Below are 14,099 nucleotides of genomic sequence, written 5' to 3'. Positions count from 1 at the left end.
AAATCAGGAGACCTGTATTTGGCTCTAGTAAGGATCAGGGGTTCTAAGTGCAAGATAATTAAGGGTCTTTTAACTCTAAAGTTCTGGCATTTACAAGGGCTAAGGAAAGAGACCAATAAAAGGTTTTAAAGCATGTTAACACACTTCTTTTCACCTCCTCACCCTGCTCCACGGGAATGACACCCTAAAAGCCTGGAAAGCCTGATACCCTGAGGATGCATCTACCAGTGACAAAGGAATCCCTGGAGGATGTTAGTGTGGTGTTCAAACAGCCCTTTAGCAAGCAGAGTAACAGCAAAGTGCCAAAGTTCTGGCAAGTCCCTGACCAGCTGTTTCTGGGACCACATGCACACAGCAGCACAGTGCAAGCGGGCCAGGTGCCTGGTACCCACGGCATGCCCATTTATGCTGAAGGTTTGGAGCTTTCTCACAGATTGGCTCATTTAATCTTCACGGAAATTCTGCAATGTAGATAATAGTTTTTAAATGCAGAAGTGGGTTGAGAGGTTAAAAAACTTGCCCAAGTTCACACAGCTGGTAAGTCAGGCCCAAACCCCTGTATCACCTTCCACCCAGCACCCAGCGCTTCCGTGGGTTGAACTGAACGGAGAAATGTAAACGCAGCCAACAGGCTTACGTTCGCTGTCCCATCCCGCCCGGCGTTTGCTCAGGGCCACCCTTGGGAGGGGGGTGGGAGGGCGGGTCCTCCCATCCTGGAGGTTCCCGGCGAGGAGGAGGCGCTCACTCTCCTCTCTGGGCAGCTCGCCCGGTCTCCGCGCAGTGAGAGGGAGGGAGCGCCGGCCGCAGGAGCGGGATGGAGAGCAGCAACCCGCGGCCCCCGAGGCCCAGCCCGGGCCCCGCGCTGAGCCTGGACGCCCGACTGGGCGTGGACACGCGCCTCTGGGCCAAGGTGCTGTTCACCGCTCTCTACGCGCTCATCTTCGCGCTGGGCACCGCGGGCAATGCGCTGTCCGCGCACGTGGTGCTGAAGGGGCGCGCCGGGCCCCCGGGGCGCCTGCGCTACCACGTGCTCAGCCTGGCGCTCTCCGGGCTGCTGCTGCTGCTGGTCAGCGTGCCCGTGGAGCTCTACAACTTCGTGTGGTTCCACTACCCCTGGGCGTTCGGCGACCTGGGCTGCCGCGCTTACTACTTCGTGCGCGAGCTGTGCGCCTACACCACGGTGCTCAGCGTAGCCAGCCTGAGCGCCGAGCGCTGCCTGGCCGTGTGCCAGCCCCTGCGCGCCCGTCGCCTGCTGTCGCCGCGCCGGACCCGCCGCCTGCTGTCTCTCGTCTGGGCCGCCTCGCTCGGCCTCGCCCTGCCCATGGCAATCATCATGGGGCAGAAGTACGAGCTGGAGACGGCTGGCGGGGAGCCGGAGCCCGCCTCGCGCGTGTGCACCGTGCTGGTGAGCCGCGCCACGCTCCAGGTCTTCATTCAGGTAAGGGGGCGGGGGCGGGGAGGGTAAAGGGCCGGTGTTTTCACTTCTAAAAACCGCGACCGCCCCCGACTCCGAAAATTTGGGTCTCACTGCCCCATTTTACAGAGGACTTGCGGAGAGGCTTGGCAAAGATGAGGTATTAAGAGAAGTCCAGATTTGAATTCAAAACTAATTCTGAAAGTCTGCGCTCTTCCCAGCGGTGCAAGAATGATGAGCAAACATCACTGGGCATAAGAATTGTGGGGGAGGGGGGCTGTAAAAATATAGATTTCATAATCCACTCCAGCCTTCTACTTTTTTATCATCAAAACTAACCATCTTCATTCAGCCTCACTGCAGAAATATCCAGTTTAATGGGATTTTGTGGAGATATAAAAGAGAAGCCTGAATATTCAGTATTAATGATTTCAGAAGAAATACATATATTAATTGTAGCCTTAACAAGAATTTGGAAAAATATAAAGTTAAACCTGATTAGGAAACATTCCACTTGGCTTCAGAAGTTGCTTATTATGTTCACTATGGAGAATTACTCAGAAGCAACAAGGTAGGATCACTAATTTTTAAAAATCCACTTCCTATATGTTTGTGGGTTGTCACATTCCTTACCCAAATCTGGACCTGATGATAAAGAAGACAAAAACAAAAGCAGAAACACACCAGCAAGCAGAACAGTAATGATACTAATGAAACTGGTCATGCAGGGACTCCAGACCGCAGTCAGAAGGAGGGGCCCCATTGACAATAGTGGGCTGCTCCTCCTACCATGTCAGGTGGACTAGTCATGCCCTGAGACCCCATCGGTCCAGTCCGCACGTTGCCTCCCCCCATGCTGGCCCAAGCATATCACAGCCACAGAGCCACGTATCTAGAGCACCCATCAAGTCTCAGCAGCCTCCATGCAGGTTCTGAGTTGGACCAGAATGATCTAGCTGAATAGTCAGAGCACCACAGCTCCTGCCTTAGGTCTGACTGTGTAGCTCCCTTCTGCACCCTGGTATGGCCGTGGCAATGAACCAGGAACCACATGCTCAAAAGGCGTGGTAGCCAAGGTCCACCAGTTTTCACAGACTAGGGTGGTAGCTTCCAGGCTGCACCTATTTTGGAGTTGGGCTTAGGGCAGGGAGAGAGCCAAGCAAGGTCTGTGCTGTGAATACGCTGCTTGCATAGTTTACATTATGTGGTGCAAACTGACCAATGCGATAGAAACTGTGAAATGTGCCAGGGGCAAGCTTCTGACATTATGCATAGTGAATTCCTTCATGGTAACAGCATTATTCGACAAATGGTATATTAAAAAATATTTAACTTGAGACATACAGTCTATGTTAACACAACAAAATAACCAAACTCAAATTAGGATTATTTCACTAAAAAGTGTCTTATCGCTCGCTGTCCATATTTATCAGTGTTTTCTGACCACAAAAAACATTGCTCATAGTTTTTGAAAGTACAAAAAATCGTCTAGTATTTCAAAGCTCCCAAAGATTAATTACTAACTGATGAATATATTTTTACCCTAGATGTCTGCCTTGATGGGCATCAAAGTTACAATTTGTTAATAAGTATGTTGTTGCTGATAAAACCCTGCTTGGTTCTGCAACAAACTAAAATGACTGTCACTTAGTGTTTTATTTTTCTCTTGGTGCTGCTGATTTGTAAGCATGTGTTATGAAAAAAGCATGAGTGATAACTCCTTAAAAAGGTACAGCACCCAACCCAGATATTTTGTACTGATTTTAAAATGTTATTAAAATGTTCAGTTTAGGGGTGCCTGGGTGGCTCAGATAAGCATCTGCCTTCAGCTCAGGTCATGATCCCAGGGTCCTGGGATCAAGCCCTGCATCGGGCTCCTTGCTCAGCGGGGAGCCTGCTTCTCCCTCTCCCTCTGCCTCTCCCCCTGCTCATGCTCTCGCTCTCTCTCTATCTCTGTGTCTCAAATGAATAAATAAATAAATAATCTTTTTAAAAAAACAGGAAAAAAGTAAAAGAATAAAATGTTTGGTTTAGGGGCACCTGGGTGGCTCAGTCGATTAAGGGTTGGACTCTCGATTTCGGCTCAGGTTGTGATCCTGGGGTCCTGGGATCAAGCCTCGTGTGGGGTCCTATACTCAGCACAAAATCTGCTTGAGGATTCTCTCTCTCCCCTCTCCCTCTGCCTCTACCCCTGCTCCCCCCCAAATAAATAAACTAATCTTTTAAAACAATAAAAACTTAAAATGTTCTGTTTAAAACAAAATGTTTACACAGAACCAATAAGGAAAAACCCTATAACACACAGATTCTGAATATTTTTTAAGATTTTGTTTATTTATTTGAGAGAGAGAGAGCATGAGCAGAGGGAGGAGCAGAGGGGGAAGAATCTCAAGCTGACTCTGCACTCAGTGCAGAGCCTGACATGGGACCCGATCCCATGACCCCAAGATCATGACCTGAGCTGAAAACAAGAGTTGGACGTGCAACCAACTGAGCCACCCAGGCACCCCATATACCTAGAATCTTAAAAATTAAACACTTAAAAAAACAAGGTATTATATAATAAACTCGTTTCTCAAAAGTCAAAAAATACCAACTAATAATTACGTTACAAGGCTTGTAACATAAAACGCTGTTCCGTTACCGCCCCTTCACTCTTTGATTTATATTCTCTCATTGAGGGGCAGCTACCGTCCACCCTTAGTTTTGCTGCTCTTTGCCTACATATTTCTAAAGAACATGCCTGCTTGATTTTGCAGTTTTTACACTTCAGGCAGAGTCTTCTACCTGGAGAGAAGGAGCATCCCGCTCTCTCGCACTGCATCCCTACCCTCCTCATCCCACATCCACACACACTTCTCACGGCTCCTCCAGTGCAATTACGGCAGGGTATAATAAGGTTCGTCTTACGCTCAGTACTTACGTACTGCGACTATGCTAAACGTTCTTCACAGATGAACCACGTCATATATTTTTATTATATTTCCTTTCCAATGTTACCTTTGCTTCCTTGCCATCAATAATGGTCTTTTTTCCAATTGGCTTAGGTTCCTGTGATCTATTTCTCAGGCATGTTTTACCCCTCTACTAGAAGCATAAATACTATTTCGGTGTGTCCACACCCATCCGGTCAACTGTCAGTTGAATCCTCCAGTCGCCCCTGCAGCCCCCTCTCCTGCTCCAATCTAACTGGATGTGCAGCGGCATATTCCATCACTCTGCTCTTCTGTCACGTACACTATTTTTGGATCCTGGGTCTCCCTCTTTATTGGTTTACCACCTTATCTTGATGGAATATATGCTCTCGTAACTTCCTGTGACCTGAGAAAAGTTCTACAGAAGGTTAAAAAAAAGTGCAATTTTGCATGTCTGAAAATGTTCCAGATTATGGAACATAACATGGCCGGGCACAGAATTCCTCAGAAGTTGTAAAGCATCACTCCACGGTTTTCCAGCTCCCATGGTTGCCTTAACGAAGTCCAATGCCATTCTGGTTCCCATCCTTTGTATGTGCCCTGTCCTATCCCTCTGGAAGTTGTCAAGGTTTTCTTTACCCACAGCGTGCTAAAAGTCCTAAGAACAGGCCTCGATGTGGGCTTATTTTCATCCATGGTTCTGGGGTCCCAAGCAGCCTTTCAATCTGGAAGCTTCTATCTTTCACTCTTAGAAAAACTTTCTTCAATGTGGTTTATTTTGAAAAACTATTTCCTCCCCTCTGTTTTCTCTATTTGCTTTCTAGAACCCACTATTACATAGACGATGAGTGCCCTCAACTAATCCCAAATGTTCTTGTAGTCTCTCCTATTTTTATTGCTCTTTCCCATCTTTCTGAGAAGCTTCTCAACCTTATCTTGTAGCCCTGCTGTCGCCCTCCCCCCTCCTGCTGCTGCAGATTCCTGGGCCCTGGGCACAGCCTGATGACCAGAGCATCACAGAGCCTTGGTGCCACCACCATAAGCCATGGAATTACCTTTACAGGTGAATGTGCTGGTATCCTTCGTGCTCCCCTTGGCATTAACTGCCTTCCTGAACGGGGTCACTGTGAGCCACCTGGTGGCCCTCTGCTCCCAGGTGCCGTCCACTTCTGCCCCGGGCAGCCCCACCCCCAGCCACGTGGAGCTAACGAGTGAGGAGAGGAGGACGCCCCCTCTGGGGGGCCAGGCCAGCCTGGTGAGACACAAGGACTCCAGCCGGCTCCGCCGTCTCCAGCACAGCGTCCAGGTTCTCAGTTAAGTACTCAGTAACACTGCCCTGAGTGGAAGAGTTGGGGCTCCAAGGATGCCTCCCCTAGCCCCTGGCCAAGTGACCTTGAGCAAGTTACTACCTCTCTCCAGGCCTCATTTTTTTCTCTATGCCCCAGGGGAATTGTATGACCATAGGGTTTGGTGGTATGATTAAAGGCTAGAATGGGAATTCTGTACATGAAACCCCCATCTGCTCCAGGGAGTAATGCATAAAGACAAGCAGATACCCAGTTACCTTTCAGGGAGTCCAGCCTATGGATGGATACAAGGAGCAGCTATAGTTAGGGACCTGCTGCCCGGGATTGGAAGACTCAGACCAGCTGGGTCCCCAGCCCAGTTCCCCACCAACTCCCTGCTTTCCCTGATACAACATTGAATGTTGGTTGGTTTTTCTAAGTATCTAGGTCAACTTGGCCTTGCAGGGGAAACATTAAGAGGCACAGGAAAACAGGTCTCTCCAAACGCCTGCACTAATGCAGGCACTCGCTAAGGTCTGGGAAGATTGAATAAGAGATCAGGGTCTCTCATCAATGCCCCCAGTGTCATCCAGAGGACAGCAATGCAAGAGCTAAGTGTCATGTGATGTGACAAGAACAGAGGCAGCCCATGACGTGCGTGGACTTTCGTCTATAGACAACGGGCAGCAGAGAGAGTCAATGCCCAAGAATGCAAGGAGATCTGCTTTGGAGATAGGTTTTACTCATCAGTCTCTGGAGTGTAGGCTATGCTTCTCCGCTTCTGTGTGCGTGAGAGCAGTGTGGAGAGTTGTAAAACACAGGCTACAGGGCCCCATCCAGAGATTCTGATTCAGTAGCTCTGGGTGGGCCCGAGACTCTGCATTTCTACCAAGTTCCCAGTTGATGTTGATGCCCTGGTCCAGAGGCCACACAGGATTACAGAATGGATTTGCCAAGCAGGGCAGGTGTGGGGGGGGAATGGGAGGGGTATAAGGGTAGGGACAAAGGGGCCAATTCGGAAACTGCTGTCACAGTCCAGTGGATGGGAGATATGAGCCCCTAGGGTGGGGCAGTAGAGGTGAGGCGGGAGGAATCAAGGGATGCTAAGGAAGAGCTTTTTAACATTGCATCTGGGGGTGATGGAAAAATCAACAGACTATCTGGCTTATGACTTGAGAGCTAGATGGATTGTGGACCATCAGTCAATCAGAAAAAGCGAGAGAAGAGGCTTTATGAGGCAGAAGGACATTTAAGTTCAGTTGTCTCTGCCGTTAGACACCAATCAGGTGGGAACATCTAGCCCTGGTTTTTAGAGTATATTCTGGTGGTCAGGAGGAGGTTATAGAGGTTGTAGAAGTTTCTAGAAGCATGTTGGTGTACAGGTGGGGGTTAAAGTGGGCATTCACCCAGACATCAGAGTAACATCGGGTTTGGCTTCAGATTCAGATCAGAATGTCAGATAGCCTCGAAGTTTCCTCCCAAACCCTGGATTCTGGGAACAAGTTCCAGGGAAATGCTGTGGTCACCTTGGCATCTTCCTCCATGGAGATGGCATAAGTGGGAACGTTTGCTCTCTGTCGCTCTGTCCCTCCCGACCTGTTCTGCAGGAGCCATTGTGGCTGTGTATGTCGTCTGCTGGATGCCGTATCACGTCCGCAGGCTCATGTACTGCTACGTTTCCGATGACGGGTGGACTGGGTAGGTGCAGCGGAGGGACCCAAGAACGTAGGCAAAGGGCCACTGGGTTGGGCCTGGGACTTTCTATGCTCTCCACAGGGATTCCCGGTTGCTGGGTCTTTTGGAACTCTGGCCTCCATTCTAGCTGGTCCTGCCCCGTCTGTGCCCTCAAACTCTCAGAGCTGGGGGTGGGGAACAGGGCGTTTTCTAGCAACTTCACTGAACTGATAAGGTCATGTGAGTGAGAAGTCTCAGTGGTGACCAGGGCTATGGGCATCCTGACCACAGGATGGAGAGGCCCTCGGGTGGGGGAGCAGGGGGAGGGCCTTGCTATTGCAAGGAGAGGGAAGGAAGCCTCAGAGCCTCCCTGAGTCCATGAGCTAACAAGGGCCCCTTAGACAGAGACCAGACCATGTATGCCTTTTGGGACACAACTGGAAAAGAGGAGAGAATCTACTGTCTTCCATTGGGAAATCACTATGCCTCTGATCCAAAGTGGAAAGCAAACATCCAAGAGAAGAGAGGTCCATGCAGCCTCCAAGGAAATGGCTGTGTCAACAGATGCCTCATCCTCAAGGGCAACTAGCACCCCTTACATTCAAATGCATATGCAAAGCCCGCCCCACAGCTGAGAATCCTTGTGGCGAGGAACATGGCTTCTCAGGAAGACGTTCACTTCTTAGGGAAGCCACGTCTCCTGGACCACACCCAGCAGCATGAGGCTCCCAGCGTCCCAGCGGGCTAGGCGACGGCCCTGTCGATCAGCAGGTGCACCCTTCACTGTGCAGGGCACCGGGAACTGCGCGGGGAACAGGGAATCAGAGGCTGGGTGGAGCGCACCTGCCAAGGGCAGCTGGTGTTGATGGACCATTTATCGAATTCACACCATGCTTCCCAGTAGCAGAAAACAGGCCTTCCTCACCTGGCCCTTTGGAGGAGAGATGCTTTCTCTAGAAGAAAGGGGTGCACCCCTGTGAGGAGGTGCAGATGGGTCCTCTAACACACCTCCCGGGTTTCTCTTCCAGGACACTCTACAATTTCTATCACTACTTCTACCTGGTGACAAACACGCTTTTCTACGTCAGTTCAGCGGTGACCCCTGTCCTGTACAACGTCGTGTCCTCCTCCTTCAGAAAACTCTTCCTGAAAGCCCTAGTCTCCCTGTGTCGAGAGCACCACCGCATGGAGCCATGACCCCAGGGAGCCCCGGAGCACCCCCTGAATGGACCCAGCTTCGGGCTCCGGGGATCCCCCAGACACGCCGACCTGGATGAAACAGAAGAATGAACAAAGCAAACAGTGACTGACTGCTCAGTCATCTAGCATTCAGACAAGTCATGTTACCACAAGTAACTCAAGCTCTGCAGTCAGATGCACTCACCTGGACCCCCGGCCCCGCCACTTATCAGCTGTGCATCTGCAGGCGAGCCACTTACACGCTGAGCCTCGGTCTTCCCCTCTGTGTGATGGAGATGAACAGTACCCAGCTCTTAGAGTTGTTCGAAGATTAAAGTGCTTAGCACAGTGCCTAGTGCATAATAATTAATAAATGTTGGCTGGCATATTTTTGTCATCGTTGTTACTGTTCTTATTATTGCTGTTTTTCACTCTCCTGGATGTCCACCACATTCTCCTGTAGCTTTATGCTCATCAGTTGTGGGCTCAGATGTTCTAAGAATTTCCGCAAATGACAAAGGACAGTGCTCCAGAAGCTTACTGCATTGTCACATCACATGAGCTGTAGTAACCTTCTCCAGTCTTGCCCTGTAGGACTCCGTGAGCCGTGGGAGGGCCCGGGGGCACCCACTCCCCTCCCCTGGCCTCAGGCCGGCGTGACTGCCTGACGCCAGGCATTGGGACCACGCAGGGTGGGGGACAGATGTATGACTGACCCGGAAGCAGGAGGGTGCCAAACTACTATTTCTTTTGGGGATCCTGGGAATACGCTCATGACCACTGCCACCTTCTATGTGGGAAAACAAGAGCAAAGAGAAGTTAAGGAAGGTTCTTCTCCCCCTACTTAGTAACTCAGGGACCGAAGGCCAGGCTTGGGAGTGAGCAACAAGGCTCACCAGTGCATCCTGCTGCTTCCCAAGAGTCTGATGGCCAAAGAGCAACAGAAACAAAAGGCTCAACATGAAGGAACTGAGTGAATCACAATAATCCACTCCACAAATTCTATTTGTCAGGCCACCATTAAATAATAAGTATAAATCTTATTCAGCAACATAAACATTATGGTTGTACTATTAAAAAAGAACACAATACAAAGATACATGAGGATATTATGTAGAAATTATTCAGATGCAGAGAAAAGGTCTAGAATGAAGAAGCCCTTACTGAAAATGGTGGGTTTGCTAAGGAGGCACGAGTGACCCGAGGACAGGGGTGGTTTCTGTTCTCTTCATGCCAGGATCTGAGCCTAATGACACCTGGCACGCAGCAGACCCTCAGATGTCTGGTGAAGGGTGGGGAAACCTGGATTGTTTTCTTCTAATTTGTTGGTATAATATTGTTTGTATGATATCTAAATAACAAATTTCAAGTAGAAATTAAGTTCCCCCCTATCGTCTAGAGAGCCCAGAGCATGGGATGGATCCTCCCTCTGTCACTTACTAGTTGTGTGACTTAAGTTCCTTCACCTGCTTGGGCCTCATGTCGAGTCCGTGAAATAAGACATTGTAGCAATTATCCCCTGGGTTTTAAGAATTAAATGGCATCATAAATATGACAAAATGCTTGAAAGTGTAGTACCTAGCACCCGAAAGAGCTCGGTTGGTAGTGGCTGTCATTAATTTAAAGGAAGCTCTTGGTCACCAAATGCAAATGATCTAATTCTGTATTTAAACAACTTAAGCTGTTTGTGTGGTTGGCTGGACCGTTGGCTTGCTTGGCTAAGATCAAGAGACCCCAAAGGTGTTCCTTTCATCAGCCTTAGTCTTACAGCCATGACTTCCCATCAGTGCCAGAATTTTAGGACGCTTCCACCAAACTTTGAAAGATGAAGGATGCACTGCCCACCTGTATGAGTTTCCTAGGGCTGCCGTAACAAAGCACTGCAAAGTATGTGGCTTAAAACAACAGAAATCTATTCTCTCACAGTTCTCAAAGCTACAAGTTCAAAATCAAGGTGTCAGCAGGACCATGCTCCCCAAAGGCTTGAGAAAAGAATCCTTCCTCGCTTCTTCCAGCTTCTGGTGGTTCCCAGCAATCCTCGGCTTGCCGGTTCATCATTCCGATCTCTGTCTTGATGGTTACATGGCAGCCTTCCTCTGCTACTCACTCTCTTAAGACACCAGCCATACTGGATTAGGAGCCCACTTTATTCCAGTATGACTTCATCTCAACTAATTACATGAGCAACAACCTTATTTCCAAATAAGATCACATTCTTAAGTATCCGGGGTTAGGACCTGGATATATTTTCGGGGATGTGATTCAACCCAAAACAGCAACCAAACCCACCCTTCTTAGTAGGGTGGATTGCCACCCTTGGGAAAGATCCTTTTATAGAGCAAGAACCAGAGTCAGAGTGGCCAGAGATCCCAAGAGAGAGAAATTAGTGCTCGTCAGAGTTAAAGAAAGAAAGGCAAAGGAAAACTGGGACAGTATATTCAGTGAATGACAAATGTAGTCATGGATTCTTGTCTCTTCTCTAGACATGAAGGGCTTGAAAACTCTGCACTGGCTTTCCAACTGTTTTGTTAATTAAAATGCTAATTCCTTCTGAGCTGGGAAGTCTGCCTAAGCAAGAAGACTAAAAAAGAAACGAAAGCCATCGACACTGGACGTGCCCTTGGTTCATAGTCTTCCTTAAAGAGCTGTTGCAGACTCTAAAGCCAGATGTGGAAGGTTTAATGCAAATCTTGTTATTAAAAGCGTTTCTAAACATTAATGCTGAGATTGCCCAGACTCAGGATGATACATAATGTAATATATTGGCTATATGCTGGCATCCGGCACTACCTCCCACAGGCGACCCAACACCTCTCCCGATGAAAGAATTTTGGATCTATACTTTTATCGTAGGGAGAGCCTTCGGAGCCAACAGTGCCTTTCTAATATGTGACATTTGGTGGAAGTAAATTACTCAAGATGGAAAGCAGCTGTGATTTTAGTGGAACAATGCTTACACCTGTAGGCATGAATCTAGATTTGTTCTGTCACTTGATAGCTGGGTGATCTTAGACAAGTCATTCAAACTCACTGAGCCATAGCTTTTTCATCTGAAGATGTTCCCATTGGAATCTACTTCAGAGTATTGTTGACTAAATAATAAGCAATCAGTCACCTAGTTAAATGCGTGGCACAGAGTAGGTGTTCAAAAATGTTTGCTACCGACTGTTACTCATTTCAGAGCTAACACATTCTCCAGGGGGCCAGGTGACCTGGCAAAGGAATCAAGGCATGAAACCAAGTCTCTGGGTTTCAAATTCCATGCCCTCTCCCTGCCACATCCACCGGGAGAACTCTGACATCCATGTGAACGTTGCTCTTACAGCCCAATTTCTCTTCCTTTACTGCAAGAGTTCTCAAATTGCTGTAAGTATTCAGGAAACAAGAGCCACCGTCTCTGTATTTATTATTCTTATCTGGTTTGAGGGTGACTATTATTTCTGGTCTTGCAGAAGTACAGATTTCAGTAACTTCCAATGCTCTGGCATAGTTTTAATTTTGTTATGGCAAAATACATGTAAAATGTACCATTAGTGTCATTTAGCACATTCACAATGTAATGCAACCATCACCTCCGTCCGGTTCCAGGACACTTCCTGGAATTTCTATCCCACAGGAATTTTCTCCTCTTTGGAGGGTAATGACTTTAAATCACACATGTTACTGTGTCCGTCGACTCTCGTTTCTATTGGTCTTCTGTCTGTATTTCTGGAGAGATGCCCTAGTCTCCAATCATGGTTATTCAACTATTCCATTATTACCCTATTCTTTTCCTGTTCTGGCTTCCTAGACCTCACAGCAGTTCTGGCATAGCTACAAAGTTTTGTGACCATCATGGTCTCTTTGGGTTTAACTTGAACTTTAAAGTATCTCTTCACCCACTTAATTTTCTAAAAAAAAAAAAAAAAATATCTTTCAAAAGGGATTTTTTAAAATTTTATTATGTTATGTTAATCACCATACAGTACATCATTAGTTTTTGATGTAGAGTTCCATGATTCATTGTTTGCGTATAACACAATTTTGAAGCCCATTCTGTTAGCTTTCCTAACCCAGTCTGGGAGCTTCCAGCTGCTATTAGGTGAATTTAATCCATTTATGTTTTTTGTGACGAGGGATACGTTTGGATGTGTTTCTGTCAACCACTTTATTTACCAGGCTTCTTCTCTCTCCCCTCCCCAGCCTGCTCTCCCCTTATACCACATACACTGGGTTTTTTTGGTGTCGCTCTCCATTTACTTTTTAGATGTTGGACATCCAGAGATTACTGTTTGTTTTTTTTAACATATATTTAAATGTTTCTTTTCTGCTAACATGTTAATCAATCCCACCCCATTAAATCAAGAATTTTAGCTCAGTTTCACTCGTCAGCTCCTCCATCACCGGCCACTCCCACCCCCAGCTCCCATGTTGGAAGCACCTAAGACAGAAAAGAGTCCATCGATGGGCACAAGCGCTACCATTTGCTGGGCATATTCAAGTCTTCAAGGACACAGCAGTGAACTTGTCTTACAAAGTTCTTACTTTCATGGGGAAAGACAAATAAAACACTAAACAAAATGTATTCTATTGGGGATGACCTCATTAAGGAGGGGACCTTTGAGGGATCTGAGTGATGTGAAGGGAAGAAGCGTTCTGGGCAGAGGAAACAACAGGCCTGAGGTGGGTGCTTGCCTGGGAGTAGCCAAGTGGGCCAGGAAAGCCAGACGGCTGATGTGCAGTGAGCAAGGGGAACAGTCAAGTGTTAGCACAGACCACCAACATTCCTGTTTGCTGCCTTCTCAGAGACACGGCCCCCACGCCTCAGCTGCACCTTCCGGCTACTTTACTCTTGAGCTTGTCTGGTTATGTCATCTGCCTACCGAGCTTTTAGTTTTGATTTCCAAGATCTGTAATCCATCCTTTTTGTTCTGGATACCATATAATTTCACTGTGTTCTGATCTTAATCACGCTTGTTTTATAGGATTCTGTTTGCTTTGTTGACTCTTTATTGAGGTCATCACCCTTCACTATATAACGTTTGCTTTTTCAGGAGTCTTAGTTTTTTGTTGATTTCCAGACTAGAGAGTTCCTGTTTGCTTATTTTGTTTAGTGTAAACTGCCCCCACATTACTGTGGGGGACAGGACAATGCCCTGGAGAGGGGTGTGACAAAAACTTGTCTTCACAAAAGTCTGGACCCCCATGCCCTCCTCCCTGAGGCTCCACACTCTGCCTTAGCAACGGCCACCTGCTCAGCCCAGGTTGGTGGCATCTCTAAGTGTTGCAGAAGAGCTGGAAGGAATCGAAGAGCCCAGCTGCCCTAAGCTAGAATCACCCGGACAAATGCACCAGGCCCCCTTCCAGCTTCCTCAGCCACTCCGAAGCACACAGCACCCCGACCCCATCTTCCCCTGCAGGTTTCTCTGCACGGTCTGAGCTTGCTTTCCTTCATTTCTGTTCTTCTGTACACCTAATTTTGTCTGCTTTTCTCTTTCAGGGACTCCTAGACATGTGAATATATGCTTATTTTTATGGATTTATTATTTCCTTTCCAAAACTGTCTTTTCTGAGATTTTAAGCAGGGAGCCCCTGGAGATCACTGGCCACACTATCTCCTCTCAAAATAATGCAATTAATACTCACCAAAGA

General features: G+C 47.7%; 1 protein-coding gene across 1 annotated transcript; it reads left to right on the top strand.

Annotated features, from left to right (window-relative positions):
* The first annotated feature begins 814 nt into the window (after window positions 1-814).
* On the top strand, window positions 815-8,556 carry NTSR2 (neurotensin receptor 2). Its single transcript, XM_027621197.1, has 4 exons — window positions 815-1,438; window positions 5,393-5,642; window positions 7,223-7,313; window positions 8,318-8,556. The coding sequence occupies exons 1-4, from the start codon at window positions 815-817 to the stop codon at window positions 8,484-8,486; spliced, it is 1,134 nt and encodes a 377-aa protein (XP_027476998.1). The 3' UTR covers window positions 8,487-8,556.
* The last annotated feature ends 5,543 nt before the right edge of the window (window positions 8,557-14,099 follow it).

Source organism: Zalophus californianus, chromosome 8, assembly GCF_009762305.2.
Source record: "Zalophus californianus isolate mZalCal1 chromosome 8, mZalCal1.pri.v2, whole genome shotgun sequence".
In the NCBI taxonomy this organism is placed as follows: domain Eukaryota; kingdom Metazoa; phylum Chordata; class Mammalia; order Carnivora; family Otariidae; genus Zalophus; species Zalophus californianus.
The sequence above is the reverse complement of the archived record's forward strand: the minus strand, read 5'-3'. Positions and strand labels throughout refer to the sequence as shown.

Excerpts from the sequence above, each read along its gene's own strand:
- NTSR2 (XM_027621197.1), top strand. The coding sequence starts at position 815 with ATGGAGAGCAGCAACCCGCGGCCCCCGAGGCCCAGCCCGGGCCCCGCG. Across the intron at positions 1,439-5,392 it reads CGCTCCAGGTCTTCATTCAG|GTGAATGTGCTGGTATCCTT; the intron begins GTAAGGGGGCGG and ends TTACCTTTACAG. Across the intron at positions 7,314-8,317 it reads TCCGATGACGGGTGGACTGG|GACACTCTACAATTTCTATC; the intron begins GTAGGTGCAGCG and ends TTTCTCTTCCAG.